The sequence below is a fragment of the Humulus lupulus genome, chromosome 8 (assembly GCF_963169125.1).
Source record: "Humulus lupulus chromosome 8, drHumLupu1.1, whole genome shotgun sequence".
In the NCBI taxonomy this organism is placed as follows: Eukaryota; Viridiplantae; Streptophyta; class Magnoliopsida; order Rosales; family Cannabaceae; genus Humulus; species Humulus lupulus.
The window spans coordinates 20571149-20584763 of record NC_084800.1 but is presented as its reverse complement, the minus strand read 5'-3'; the positions used below and the strand labels follow the sequence as shown (position 1 = coordinate 20584763).

The window sequence follows — 13615 nt, the reverse complement described above, 5'->3', positions numbered from 1 at the left end:
GAGCTACTTTGCGCTTCCCTTGACTTAGTTGATGAAAGGCGAGAAGATTCGCAACTCCAGCTCGCCCATTATCAGCAGAAGATCACTCGTGATTTCAACTCCAAAGTCAAAAAGCGCGCCTTTTGCGTCGGCGACCTGGTCCTAAGGAGAGTTTTCTTGGCCGGTAAAGATCCCAAAGATGGAGTCTTAGGACCGAACTGGGAAGGACCATGTCAGGTCGTCGAGGTCATTAAAGAGGGAACTTACAAGTTAGCTCGGCTCGATGGAGGGGCAGTTCCACGAACTTGGAACGCCATCCATTTAAAGAAATATTATCAATGATTCCCTTGTAAGGTCTGAAAGGCCATTTTCTATGTATTAAGCAATGAGAATTAACTTTTTGTTTATATTTGTACATGTTTTCAAGTGTAATCTAAAGTAACCACGAAAGACCCTTTCCCAGGTACTTGGGGGGCATATGGTACCTGGATATGACCAGGTCGCCTTTAAAACTTAGAAGTTGATTTAAATCTATTGATCGTTGTTCTTCCTAAAGAGCTCGAGATATAGATAAAAATTAACACGAACTAAGTTTTCAAATAAGTTCCTGGATATAACCAGGTCATAAAACTTAGAAGTTGATTTAAATCTATTGATCGTTGTTCTTCCTAAAGAGCTCGAGATATAGATAAAAATTAACACGAACTAAGTTTTCAAATAAGTTCCTGGATATAACCAGGTCATAAAACTTAGAAGTTGATTTAAATCTATTGATCGTTGTTCTTTCTAAAGAGCTTGAGATATAGATAAAAATTAACACGAACTAAGTTTTCAAATAAGTTCCTGGATATAACCAGGTCATAAAACTTAGAAGTTGATTTAAATCAATTGATCGTTGTTCTTCCTAAAGAGCTCGAGATATGGATAAAAATTAATGCGAACTAAGTTTTCAAATTAAGTTCTTGGATATAACTAGGTCATAAAACTTAGAAGTTGATTTAAATCTGTTGATCGTTGTTCTTCCTAAAGAGCTCGAGATAGGGATAAAAATTAATGCGAACTAAGTTTTCAAATTAAGTTCCTGGATATAACCAGTTCATAAAACTTAGAAGTTGATTTAAATCTGTTGATCGCTATTCTTCCTAGAGAGCTCGAGATATAGATAAAAATTAACACGAACTAAGTTTTCAAATTAAGTTCCTGGATATAACCAGGTCAAAAAACTTAGAAGTTAATTCAAATCTATTGATCACCGTTCTTCCTAAAGAGCACGAGATATTGATGAAAATTAACGCAAACTAAGTTTTTTAAAAGTTGTAACTAAAATGCGTAGAGGCAAAGGAGAGTAAATCAATTAAAAATAAAATTGAGTTAAATTGTCTCGAGGTGGAAGCACCTCATGCAAAGGTTACACAAAAAAAATTATTATTATAAATATTAAAGGAAAGGGCACGAAAGAATAAGGCCCTAAGCTCCGCCAGGTGGCCCCTTGGAGGTCGCCGTCTCGCCCTGCTCAGCTGCACCGGAGCCTTCCCCGGCCTCGGAGGGTGCCTCTTTATCAAGGCGAGCTTGGAACTTCACCAGCAAGCGCTCCCAGATGTTCGTTGCCAGGAAGGAGAAGTCAGCGTCCGGGTTGTAGACCCAGCAATGGTAGAACATGTCTTCCATGGCCTTGTCCGAAGTTGCCTGCTCGGCCTCCAGGGCGGCCTTGGCCTTGGCCTTCGCGGCATCTAGGTCTGTCCGCGCGGTGGCGAGGGCGGTCTCGAGCTCTTGAATCTTTGGGCGAGTTTTTTCCAGCTCAGCCTGTTAGGCCGCCAAGGCATCCTTAGCCGCCTGCAAAGAAGTCTGGTGGGTGGCCACAACTGCCTGATGCTCTCTCCTCATCTCCTCGAGCTGAACCTTGGCCCTGGCTATGCTCTGATGGAGGGCAACGGCGCCCTGCGAGAGAGGAGGGACAATTGCCTTAAGGAACACAGGACAAAGCATGATAATAAAAAGCCATAAAAGGGTAAAGTCAGCTTACCGTTAGGGTCATGCCCAATGAAGACTCCATCACGCCCACCGGGCTCATTGTCTCGATGGCCCTGAGCTCCTTCTCAATGAACTTATAGATATGGCTGACGGCATAGTTCGCCGACTCATACACAGTTCCCCGGAAGGCCTCGGGAATCTTCTCGAGGTCCTGGGGGTCGACTGGGATGCGCACATCGGAAGATACAATCGCCGAAGACCCGGGCTCCGCCCCTGCGTCCTGGACGATAGCCGGAGCTCAAGGAGGGGGTGGGGGCATGCTGCTCCCCCCTGCAGCAGGAGGGACCGTTCCCACGACCTGGGCAACTGGGGGCTGTTCTTTCTCCTTTGCAGGAGACTTGGCGGGGGTCCCGGCGGCGTGCCTAGACGTCCGGAGCCTCTTCATTCTTGGCCCAGAGGCCCTAGCTGAGGGGTTCCCCCCGGCGAACGCACCTCGCAGGCTCTCGTCGGGCTGAGACATCTCTTCTATCAAGACAAAGATATGGTTAGTACAAAAGCTAACAGTCATGCAAAAATGAAAACAAAGGGGGAAAAAGAGAAATTCAAGTATATGTATATGCTAAAGGGAATCCTACCCCCCGAGCTAGAAGAAGAATCTAAGTCGATTATCTCCCGAGCTGGCGAAAGTCCTGGATTCGACTCTGGTTCCGAGCTAGATTCTTCTACATATTGCCTAAGCCCCGGAGCTACGACACCCCTCCGAAGTGATGGCCATGACCTAAGGTTGGCCCCATACTCCTCGAATAGGATCGACCTAAAGGCTAGGGTGTTATCTACTACTACGGTACCCCTAGGCCGGCTATCTTGGTAGTCCAGCACAAGCCAGTCGACGCAGTGGAGCAGGGTTGTATCCAGGTCCGGATCACTTCGGTGACGATGGACGAGCTGTCTAGGATTGAACCTAGCTAGCCGGGGGTCTGCAGTAGCCCTATCTAAGTTCCTAAGCAAGTAAGGGTTACCTTGGCCGGAAGGACCCGCGGCTGCTCCAGACCGGGTCCGCTCCTCGTCCGCTGTCTGGGCGACCTCCAACGCCCGCTTCCTGTTCCTCACGAGGGGCACCTCGTCCTCCTCATTATCATCTCCCGCGACCTCCTCCACGATGATGGGCCTGGTATCGCGAGCTGGGGGGAGCGCCCGGGGCCTCCTCAAGTTCAAAGTTTGATTTGGGAAGATCAACTTGCAGGCCACCATTGTCTCGTCTGTCACGAGCACGCAGTAGTCCTTCTCACTGGGGGGCAGGCCCACCAGTGTCTCGTATTGGGCCCCGAGGGTCACAGATTTCTCTGTCCTTGCAAAGATAGCTGCAGGATTAATCTAAATCAGAAAGGGATACAGGAGGAGCTATATGATACTTAACTTACGAGCTAAGATTGAAAAGCACTTACGAGGACGATTGAAGTAGTGGAGCTCGCAGTTTCGAAACCCCGTCGACATGAAGAATTGATCTTTAAAATCGTTGGGGTGGCTGGGCAGCTCGATGACCGCAGCCGTGTTGGGGAACTAGTTAAGTAATAAAACCCGTCGCCTCGCCCCCGCTGGTCCGGGCTGGCTTTGAGGCAAAAAAAATAGAGAATGTCCGCAGGAGTGGGGACCTCCCACTCCTGTTTTTGAAACAAGTATCTCAACCTCGCCAACAAACGATAAGAGTTGGGGGGAGCTGAAATGGGGCCAACCTCACGTAATTGAGGAAGTCAGCGAAATACTGATCCAACGGGAGGAAGGCCCCCGCCTTAAAATGCTCGTCGCTCCAGGCCGCGAACGACTCGTCGAGCGGTGAGCAACTCCGCTCGCCCTCTAAGGGAGGTCGGCCAATCACTGATGCTCTCCCCAACCCGATGTTGTGGGAGAGGAATATTTTGTTGACCTTCGCCTGGTCGGTAATCTTTGAGACAATCCTTTCTGTTGGAAAAAGCTTATGCATGATCTTTATTTATTTTCATGTATATCTAATATTAGACAAATTAATACGAGATAGCCTAAAACATGTTTCTAAAATTTAATTCAAAGAGAAACAAAGAATAGAATACTTACAGTATACGCAGCGGAATTAAGAGTCCTTCCTTCAGTTTCTCTAACTCTTGTATCCTTTCTGTCGCAGAGTATTATCAAGAAACTGAACCGATCTTCTATTTTCTTCACGATCTTCCAATGTATCCTTAGAACCACCTAGACTAGTGTGGGCAATTCTCAACACATGAGATAGATATAGAAAGAAGAAGAGAAAATAACAAAGTGGCTTAGAAAAGGACTTGTGTTTAGAGAGAATCTAAAACTATCAGAAAATCTGACTTGTGACTTATCTGTCGTCACTCAAATATTCTCTCTAAGCACTCCTTTTATAGACTCAATTATGCCATTTAATTTAATTAAAAAATCAATAAAATAATAGCCATTTTGAAGTCCTAGGTCGAAACTATCATGGGCTATAAGCTCGTGAAATTTCCCATTTGATTATAAGCCCATTGGACTTAAAATCAAGGCCTGTATTATTTTCTATTGATTTAATTAATTAAATAATTATTTAAATCCTTTATCAAATTAATTATTTATAATTTGAACCTTAATTTAAATTTATTTATTAATTTAGATACCAATTTATCTTAATTAATAAATCTGCCATAATTTCTCTTTTCTTCTCAAAATTACATAACTCTGTGAAACTATCTAAAATTGACCTGGTCAACTTTGATAATTCTAATTGATGATTAAATCAATTAATTGAGACTATCTAGATGATTTTATCCAAGGTATAATGGGGACCATGGGCCTATGAAATCAAGCTCCAATAAGTTATCATAAATCTAACAAATAAATTTACTAACTTATTAATTCCTCGTGACTCCACTATAGACTTGGAATTGCACTCTTGAATTCATAGAACGCTCTATAACAAATATAGATACGCTATTAATTATCCATTGTTACAACCATAATTGTCACTCAATCCTCTATAGACGGTCTACAATGAGATAGGACTAAAATACCATTTTACCCCTCATTGTATTTTATCCTTAAAACACTTAGTTCCTTGTAAATGATATTTCAGTAAACTAATTTAATTACTGAAATGAGATCTCTATCATTTAATACCTTGAACCAAACTAAAAGGAAACCATCGTTTCACTTCTTCATCAGAAGCTATAGATGTTCATATCTATGATTAACACTCCCACTCAATTATACTACCGAGTTCCCAAGATGTAAGTATGGGCTAGTCCGTAGGGTAAGCTGGTAACGAACAAGTCAAAGAACTCAAATAATACAATCAGTTAGAATACTAACCACTCAGAATTGAGATTGAATTGACCTATGGTCAACTATATGATATGACTAGAATAGATAATAACGGTATGTTTACTTATTTTATCAACTGTCAATATCGGTCCTGTCCGATGTAACAAATACATCCGATCTTATCTACTTTGTTAATGTTCTGGAAATAACATAACACTGTAATGTGTAAGTAGATCATATCGTAGATGGGTAAGTCGGTGTAAATCCGGTGCACTGACTAATCTTAGGACTAACTTATTTTTGAACATATAATCATATTTATATTCCACTGTGATTACGTCACTATAAATAAGATTAGCTATATGCTCGGGATTTAATAGAAGTTTATATTAAACAAATAATCATGAAAATAAAACATGTGAGCAAAGTGATTGACCAAGTCAAAAAATGATTTCTATTCTTTTATTGATAATAAAATGAGATTACAAAGAATTTGAGTTTTAATTAGGGCATAAAACCCCAACACTTTCCGCCTCAAAGAAAGCGTCAGGGGCCACCTTGACCTCCCGCTCCACCGCGGGCCTGAAGTTGGGGATCGGGGATTCCGCCATCACCGCCTTCCCTTTGTCTTGTTGGGAGGCCGAGCTGCTAGCGGTCCTCTGTGGAGCATTCTTCTTCAGTGCCATCTGGTCGCCTGGCAAACAAAAAGAAGAAATTTTAGCAAAAGGCGACCTGATAAGGAAGAATCAAAAGGAGTGTCTTTGCACGAGCTGAGGTAAGCCCAGCCCGTGGAGAGTGAGACCACGCGATTCTATGAACACGCGCCTGTGCTCCCAACAGATCCCAGATTACTCGAAATTCGTGTGTCAGAAGAGTCAGGATAGAATTTTCCTTGGAGGGAAAGTTTCAGTAGGCAAGGAGGGCAAAACCGCCTGTGAAGCGTGTCTCCTAAGCTACCCGGTTTTGCACCCAAAATACCAAAGCTCCTACCCAGAAATTTTCCCCAGAAAATGCATTCTGTAAACCATACTCCTAAACGATTTCCTACAGCAAAAATACCCTAACCTAAAAGGCTTTCACCCTTCATACCCACAAAAACCAGTAAACCCTTGCATGCGACTACAGTAAATATTTACCTAAGCTACAGTGAAAAATATTTTCAAAACATGCAGTCAGGAGACTTACAGTGTGTTTGGCCGAGAAGTGGGTGAAGGTATCGCTTAGGTTGGGGCTTCGTCGAGGTAGTTTTTTCCCAAAGCTTCGAAGGAATCCTTACGCCTGAGCTTCTTGAACGCTGAGAATGGCAGTCGGCAAGAAGAGGGTTTTTCTTCTGAGGTGAAGAGAGAAGAAGGAGAGAATTTCTGAGAAATTTCAAATGAAAGGGTGGCCCATGCGTAGGGTGGCCACCCCTTTTTATACCCATGAAGGGCCACGTGAAGAGGGCCGTTGGATTGCCCTGCTGTGGGATCCAAGGCCCTCTACTCAAGATACGAAACGACAGCTGGGCATAGGCTGGGCCATTAAATGCGGTTCTCGGAAGACGTACCGTCACCAACCACGTATTAGGCGCCTGCATAAAATGTGGAATGTGCAGAGTTCATGAGGAAGCCTAAAAGCCCCTACGGTGGCCTTATACGACGTCGTATACCACGAGCAGGGGCTTGGGGGCAGATGTACGCCCCTTTTTCCCACGGGCTGATTAGCGAGCTGAGCTGCGCCTAATCATGATTACCTCGTGGACATCCCAAAACCGGGGCTGCCATCATAAGATCATACCTCCTTAGCTCGAGGTAACCCAAGGGTTCGCCTCTGGTTGCTTAAAGACTGAGTCCGGGCTCTGAAGGCCAAGGGTCGAGTTAAGTATCCAGCTCGTGGTACGAGCTGGAGTTGGGGGCTGTGACCCTTTATAAAGTCAACCACGCAAGGTAAACGTGCATATATCAGACATCACATGTCTGATATATCCCTGACTTCCCAGACACGCAGCATGAACGTGCATATTTAGACACCCACGACTGGTTTGGGCCGTGCGGCCCATTATCTCCTTACCTACTGATTTGACTACACTTATGTGTCAGGTTTAGGAATTAATCATGAATGTCACAGAGTTGACATGATAGGTAAGAAGGTCACGGGATGACCTTCTTACCAACTCCCAGGTGCCTTCTCCTATAAATATGGAGACCCTGGGAGTTAAAAAGGGTTGGCTGATTCGGCTGGATAGGACATTGTAAGAAATACCCTGTAATCAAATATCCAGTATATAGCAATAATACTGACTAGTGGAGTAGAAGGATTTTAACCTTTGAACCACTCAAAAACGTATTTTGTGTCACCAACTCATTTCTAAGATCATTCATCTATTTCGGTTCAACATAAGCACTAATCCCTTTCTCTTCTTTTCTTAATTACCTGTTGGCGAAGAATCGCGTCAACAATATTGTTATATGATGATAAATGCATGCATATGAGTTCATTTTTCATTGTAAGGGCATTTTGGTAATTTGGCCCGTTGATGACACATTTGTATATTTTCATGCATGTTGGTGAATTTTGAATAAGGTCACATCATAATGTGGATTTATTCTAGCCATTCGGCATGAGACGATCTTTGAATGCAAGTTATCGGTTTGGTCATAACGAGGTTAATTTCGGGGCGCAGGGTGAGTCTCGGGGTAATTTGGTGATTAGAACATTACCGGAAATTAAAGGATAATGGGATATGATTTATTAGCATTTGAGAACATTGGGAATAACGGGAATTGGAGGGTGTTAATTATGATTAACGAGATAGACGGGAAATGACGGTTTTGCCCTAGGTGGCTGTTTAGGGTTTATTTAAGCTTGGGGGCATTTTGGTCTTTTGACCTAAAGGATATATATGAACCATTAAGGCTGTAGAAAATAGAAACCAAAACAAAGCATTCATCATCGTCACCTGTTCATCATTTCTCTTCCTTTTCTCTTTGAGTTTTTGGGCTCTATTTGAGGAACCAAGCTAGGGAGTTGAACCTTGATGGTCTAGGGTTATGTTCTACCATTGAAGAGGGTGTGATTCTGAGCTTGAGGTAAGTTTCTAGCCATTAAAACTCTGGTTTTGCTCTGTTTTTCTTATTGAGTTTCAGTTGGGATTTTGATTTGAAAGTTGAGAATTGATGGGAGTTTTTGGCAAAGGTTGCTTGGGTTATGATGCCTAGGACATGTAGAGTAGATATTTTGGTTCGTTTGGGGGTTTGGATGAGGTTTGGGATCAATTCTTGAAGGTTGAAATTGGAAAACTCGAAGGAGGAAGAACCAGAGCTGTTTCAGCCTGGACCTAGCGCTATAGCGCCCAAGGGAGGGTGCTACAGCGCTGTCCAAGGCCAGACAACTCTAGTTGTAGCGCTAGGGCACTAGGGGGGCAGCGCTATAGCGCTACCCTGCTTTTCCTGATTCATATTTTGGGCACTTTTGAGGGTTTTTGGCTCTGGGTTTCAATTCCTAAGGTTTGGGATTGAATCTACTAACCGTTTGAGTACGATTCGAGGTCCCAGGAGTGAGGTTTAGGTCAAGAACCTTTTATTGTTGATTTCATTAATTGGAAGTTATATTTGGTTATGACTAGGTGACCGCTAAGGGATCAAATGATTGATCGTTCTCAAGGGTCGTTCATTGGTTATTTCTCACTCGAACCAGAAGTAAGAAAACTGCACCCAGTATGTGATGCATGAGAAACATGTGATTAGGGCATGCCATGAATATTGAATATGAGATTGATCAGAGCTTGAGTCTCTGTAATTGTGAATGATTATAATTATGCTAGTGATTGTTAAGTAAGCATGCTGAATGCCCTCCATTTGGATATTTGACAAATGATATATGCCTGGTTGCATTGCTTACTTCTGTGTGGCACTGACCCATGAGTCAGAAATTGGCACGAGTCGTATGGTATTGGCTTAAGAGTCAAGAACGACACTGATGTGTTGAACACAAGCCGAAAAGATTAGATCTAATCGTCATAAGCATTGAATGACCCATCATGAGCATTAGTGCTTGACCGACCTCAAGTTCGATGAAAACTAAAAGCGCTTGTCTAGCCTACTGGCTAGTCACTTAGAGCCAAGGCTAGAAGGCCCAGGTGACTGCATCGTCACATGGCTAAGGGTGTGGAGCCCATGTTAGTGACTCATTCATCAGTCACTCATCTGGTTTAAGCTAGTGACTCACTCATCAGACACATCTGGTTTAAGCTAGTGACTCACTCATCAGTCACTCATCTGGTTTAAGTTAGTGACTTACTCATCAGTCACTTATCTGATTAGGGCTACACACCCCAGTATGGTTATCAGAACCTCAAAGTGTTAAATCACTCATCTAATTAGGGCTACACGCCCCAGTATGATTATCAGAATCTCAAAGTGTTAAATCACTCATCTGATTAGGGCTACAAGCCCCAGCATGATTATCAGAATCTCAAAGTGTTAATCACTCATCTTATTAGGATTGACTTGATAGTCATCCATACAAAGGGCAGGGCCCACAATCCTTATTTGGATACATGTGCATGCATGAATAGGGCTATTATTGCTAGGCATGCACATTATGATTTAGTAACATGTTATTACTATTCATGAGCATATTAAGTTTTCTTACTGAGCTTCGGCTCACGGGTGCTATGTGGTGCAGGTAAAGGCAAAAAAAAGCTGGACTATCCTTGAGTTGGAGAGCTTAGGTGATGATGTGTACATATGCGGCTGCTCGACCGCCACGGTTGAGGGTTGAAAGAGGAACTAGGGTTAAATCCTATTTTACCGCTTAAGTTGGCTAGTTGTAAATCTTTTGTTGTAATTAACATTTAAATTATATTTTTTGGATCCCAATGTATACAGTAAACGTTTTAGTGAAACGTTGTATCTTAACCAAAAAATTTAACCATAAACTGCTAATCATACTTAGTTACACAATTATGGTCAAATGACTCGATTAGCAAGTTTAACACTTTTTAAAATGCACACCGTAACGACCCCTAGGTAGTCGTAACGACCCCTAGGTAGTAGGGCGTTACATTTTTTGTATGGTCATATTCCTTATTAAACTCTATTTTATTATTATCTTTCTACAGTCACATCAACAAAGTCTTTTCTCAAAGGCATTGAAACATGGAAAAAGGAAACTATAATGATAAAGGTCTTTCTTTTTATTCTCAATTCAAACATGTTAATTTTCATAAACTTGGTCTTACTTTGTTTTGAATTTTCAGGAGGCTGCTAGACGCTTACAATCCAATGGTGAGTCATATTAAAAGGATAGAAAACTCCTGACATATTTAAATACTCAAATAGTTATTTTCAAGGCTGATATATTATCTTTAATCAGGAAATGATAATGACCAAGTTGAATATAACAACACCAATAATCCATCAGAAACTAAGGAATCCAAAAGAACAGAGGTACAGTCCTTCAAATTCTTAATTCCTTTTGTCACAAGGATAATTTGAGTGACCAATTATACTATTCATAACAGGTTCCTTTGTTGAAGAATACTGATTGGAAGGAGCTAGGACTTCTTACAGCTGTTTGGATTGTAATACTTGGCCTGCAAATTGCCAAGGTCTTATATCCACAAAAGTGCCCATGATTGTTTTCATTTGTTTGCATTATGAACTGTGACTAACAAGACTTGCTCCTTGTCATGACAGAACTACACAAAAAATTGTTCAGTACTATATTGGGCACTAAATTTCTTGCAGGTACTTTCCTTTCCCAATAACCAAACATGTTAAAACAGTAAAATTATTAAACTCTTCCAAAATGTGAATCTATCTTTGTTTGGTTCAAACTGAATTCTTTGTTCAGATTCCGGTGACAGTTGGAGTAACTTTATACGAAGCAGTTAGCCTTTACAAGGGAAAAAGAGTGATTGCATCAAAAGGAGAAGTAGTCACAATTTGGAGAGTAAAGAAACTAATAATTTGTTGTGTTGTGGGCATACTAGCTGGAATGCTTGGTGGGTTGCTTGGTCTTGGTGGAGGTTTCATAATGGGACCTCTTTTTCTAGAGCTTGGAATCCCTCCTCAGGTCTATTTCATATGCTAACACCATTATAAGATTATATTATCTGTTGTATGAATCTAGTTCAGAAAATCAGGCCAAACTTTCCTTTACAAGTAACTCAATTTTCCCAGAAAAGGTTTAAACTTGGTGCAAATTTGTTTGTGTAGGTGTCAAGTGCCACAGCAACTCTTGTTATGGCATATTCTTCGTCCATGTCTGTTGTAGAATACTACCTTCTAAGACGGTTTCCAGTTCCTTACGGTAATTTTTTCATAGTTCAAATTGAAGCTGAAAATTAAGGTGTTGTGTTACCATTATTACTGTTGTAACATAACAATTCCAAGTGGCTTAGCACATTGAACTTGCACAGTTTTTATCATTTTTCAACTTGATTTTGCAGCTCTATACTTTGCGGCTGTGGCTACAATTTCTGCTCTAGTTGGGCAACATGTGGTAGGAAAGGTCATCAGTATAATAGGAAGAGCATCACTGATTATCTTCATCTTGTCCTCAATGATCTTCATTAGTGCAATAACACTAGGTATCTTTAATCTATCATCCATATACTTAAAGTTACCCATCTTTTGATATCTATATTTATATATATATATATATATTCTTTTTCTAAAATAACAGATGTTTTCTTTTGGGTTTTGAATAGGTGGAATTGGAATATCAAACACGATCGAAAAAATTCACCACAAGGAGTATATGGGATTTGAAGATATCTGTCAGTTCTGACTCAGATTGTTACTTACCAATTTTTAATAGTTTAACCTTGTAATCTTTATATTAAGAAATATATCTTTTAGAAAGAGAGAAGACAATTCGATGTTTCTCTAACAAAAACATACAAATATTGATTTAATGTAATTTAATAGTTGAGAAAATTTCATTAAGATTCTCAAGCTTGTTGGACTTTCTTCATAAATTAATGATATTAAAAAAACCTAATTAAAACTTTTGCAATATTAACTTAGAAAGTAACCCATAGTATTTACTGGTTACAAAATTAATTCACTATCTTTTCCATATCAGATTCTAAGTATACTGATAAGTAATTTTTTTTTCTATAGTCTTTTGCTACTTTTTCTCTGGTCTTCAAGTTTTTATTGATGGATCCTGCTAAGTCCTTCAAGCTGGATTTTGTGGAAAGTTTAATCTGCAATGAGAAACAGATTTCTTGAATCAGATAACCACAGAGTACTAATTTTGTACATTCACACAGAAAATTAGATGTTTATTTATGATCTACCGGATTCGATTTATCACCAGCTCGGTAAAACAAGAGTGTTGGATAGTCATCAACCTGCATTTGAGAGTCCTTATGGTTAGAACTTTTATCCAACTTATCACTATGCACCAACTTCATACTACTCATATAAGAGGTTTCAAGTAATCCATTAACCTCAATTGCATAAAATGTATAATAATTTTCAGAATACTGGGATACTGAAATTTTTCATAGCCCTTACCTGCAGTTTTGGATGTTCATTTGCAGAGGCATCAAATCTTGCAAAGATCAGATCCGAACCTTTGAAGTGTTTAGCCAACTTCTCAACATGCTTGCTTGTAGTCTCGCAATTAGCGCACCATGGGGTAAAAACCTGTTGCATAACAGTATATGATATGAAGGTCCTCTAGATTTGAAAAAGCAATACTAAAAGGGGTCCATTCTATTTAATAAGTGCCATTTGCTGAAGTTGGAAAACTGTTTTAATGATCTCTCAATCAATAAAGAGTGAGGGAGAAAAGGAGGAAATTGGTTACCAAAGGAGACTAGAATTATAAAATCTTTCTAGTTTTGAGGTTAAGTGCAAATTTGGTACATTAGAAGATCATGTGATGATACTTTACCTATGATGAAGATTTATTTCCTTCTTCATATTCCTGCCAATTTGATTAGAGTTTTTTTGTGCTAAAGTCAAAACTAAATTCTGTATAACCAATGTGTACATGTCGATCATTGACATTCTATAAAATAGACAGCAGTACATGTCGATCTTTATTAATTTTTCCATTTAATTTGGTGGTTTTCGCAAAACAGGAAGTGCCCTGACACACTTTCAAGAATGAAACCAAAATTATCTTATTTTGATTACAAAATCTGAAAAATATTTTAAGCAAACATGTCAGAATTATTGTGAAAGAATATAGCTTGCTAGAAGAAAATCCTAGTTAATAAATAATACTTGACAAAATCATTCCAATCAAATCCCTAGGGGATTTTGTTATATAGGAAGAATACTAGTTAGTCATCCAAAGAAATAGAAACGAAAAGGTAAAGATTGCTTTGACCTTTAACATGAATTTTTGTCTTAATGGGGCAAAGGAAAAT

General features: G+C 40.3%; 2 protein-coding genes across 2 annotated transcripts; one reads left to right on the top strand and one right to left on the bottom strand.

Moving 5' to 3' along the window:
• Positions 1–10351: 10351 nt before the first annotated feature.
• LOC133793547 (sulfite exporter TauE/SafE family protein 3-like) lies at positions 10352–12238 on the top strand. Its single transcript, XM_062230873.1, has 9 exons — positions 10352–10410; positions 10484–10511; positions 10600–10673; positions 10748–10834; positions 10923–10973; positions 11080–11301; positions 11445–11538; positions 11678–11818; positions 11939–12238. Exons 1-9 carry the CDS (start codon positions 10402–10404, stop codon positions 12016–12018), a joined length of 786 nt encoding a protein of 261 aa, XP_062086857.1. The 5' UTR covers positions 10352–10401; the 3' UTR covers positions 12019–12238.
• LOC133793548 (protein disulfide isomerase-like 1-6) lies at positions 12168–12908 on the bottom strand. The gene is made up of 3 exons (XM_062230874.1): positions 12753–12908; positions 12533–12586; positions 12168–12439 (listed from the first exon to the last, which is right to left on the bottom strand). The coding sequence occupies exons 1-3, from the start codon at positions 12891–12893 to the stop codon at positions 12290–12292; spliced, it is 345 nt and encodes a 114-aa protein (XP_062086858.1). The 5' UTR covers positions 12894–12908; the 3' UTR covers positions 12168–12289.
• Between the last annotated feature and the right edge of the window lie 707 nt (positions 12909–13615).

Coding starts and splice junctions, on each gene's coding strand:
- LOC133793547 (XM_062230873.1), top strand. Junction 10,512..10,599: donor TAGACGCTTACAATCCAATG/GTGAGTCATATT, acceptor ATCTTTAATCAG/GAAATGATAATGACCAAGTT. Junction 10,974..11,079: donor GGGCACTAAATTTCTTGCAG/GTACTTTCCTTT, acceptor TTCTTTGTTCAG/ATTCCGGTGACAGTTGGAGT.
- LOC133793548 (XM_062230874.1), bottom strand. CDS start 12,893: ATGCAACAGGTTTTTACCCCATGGTGCGCTAATTGCGAGACTACAAGC. Junction 12,587..12,752: donor ATGAACATCCAAAACTGCAG/GTAAGGGCTATG, acceptor TCTCAAATGCAG/GTTGATGACTATCCAACACT. Junction 12,440..12,532: donor CTGGTGATAAATCGAATCCG/GTAGATCATAAA, acceptor TTCTCATTGCAG/ATTAAACTTTCCACAAAATC.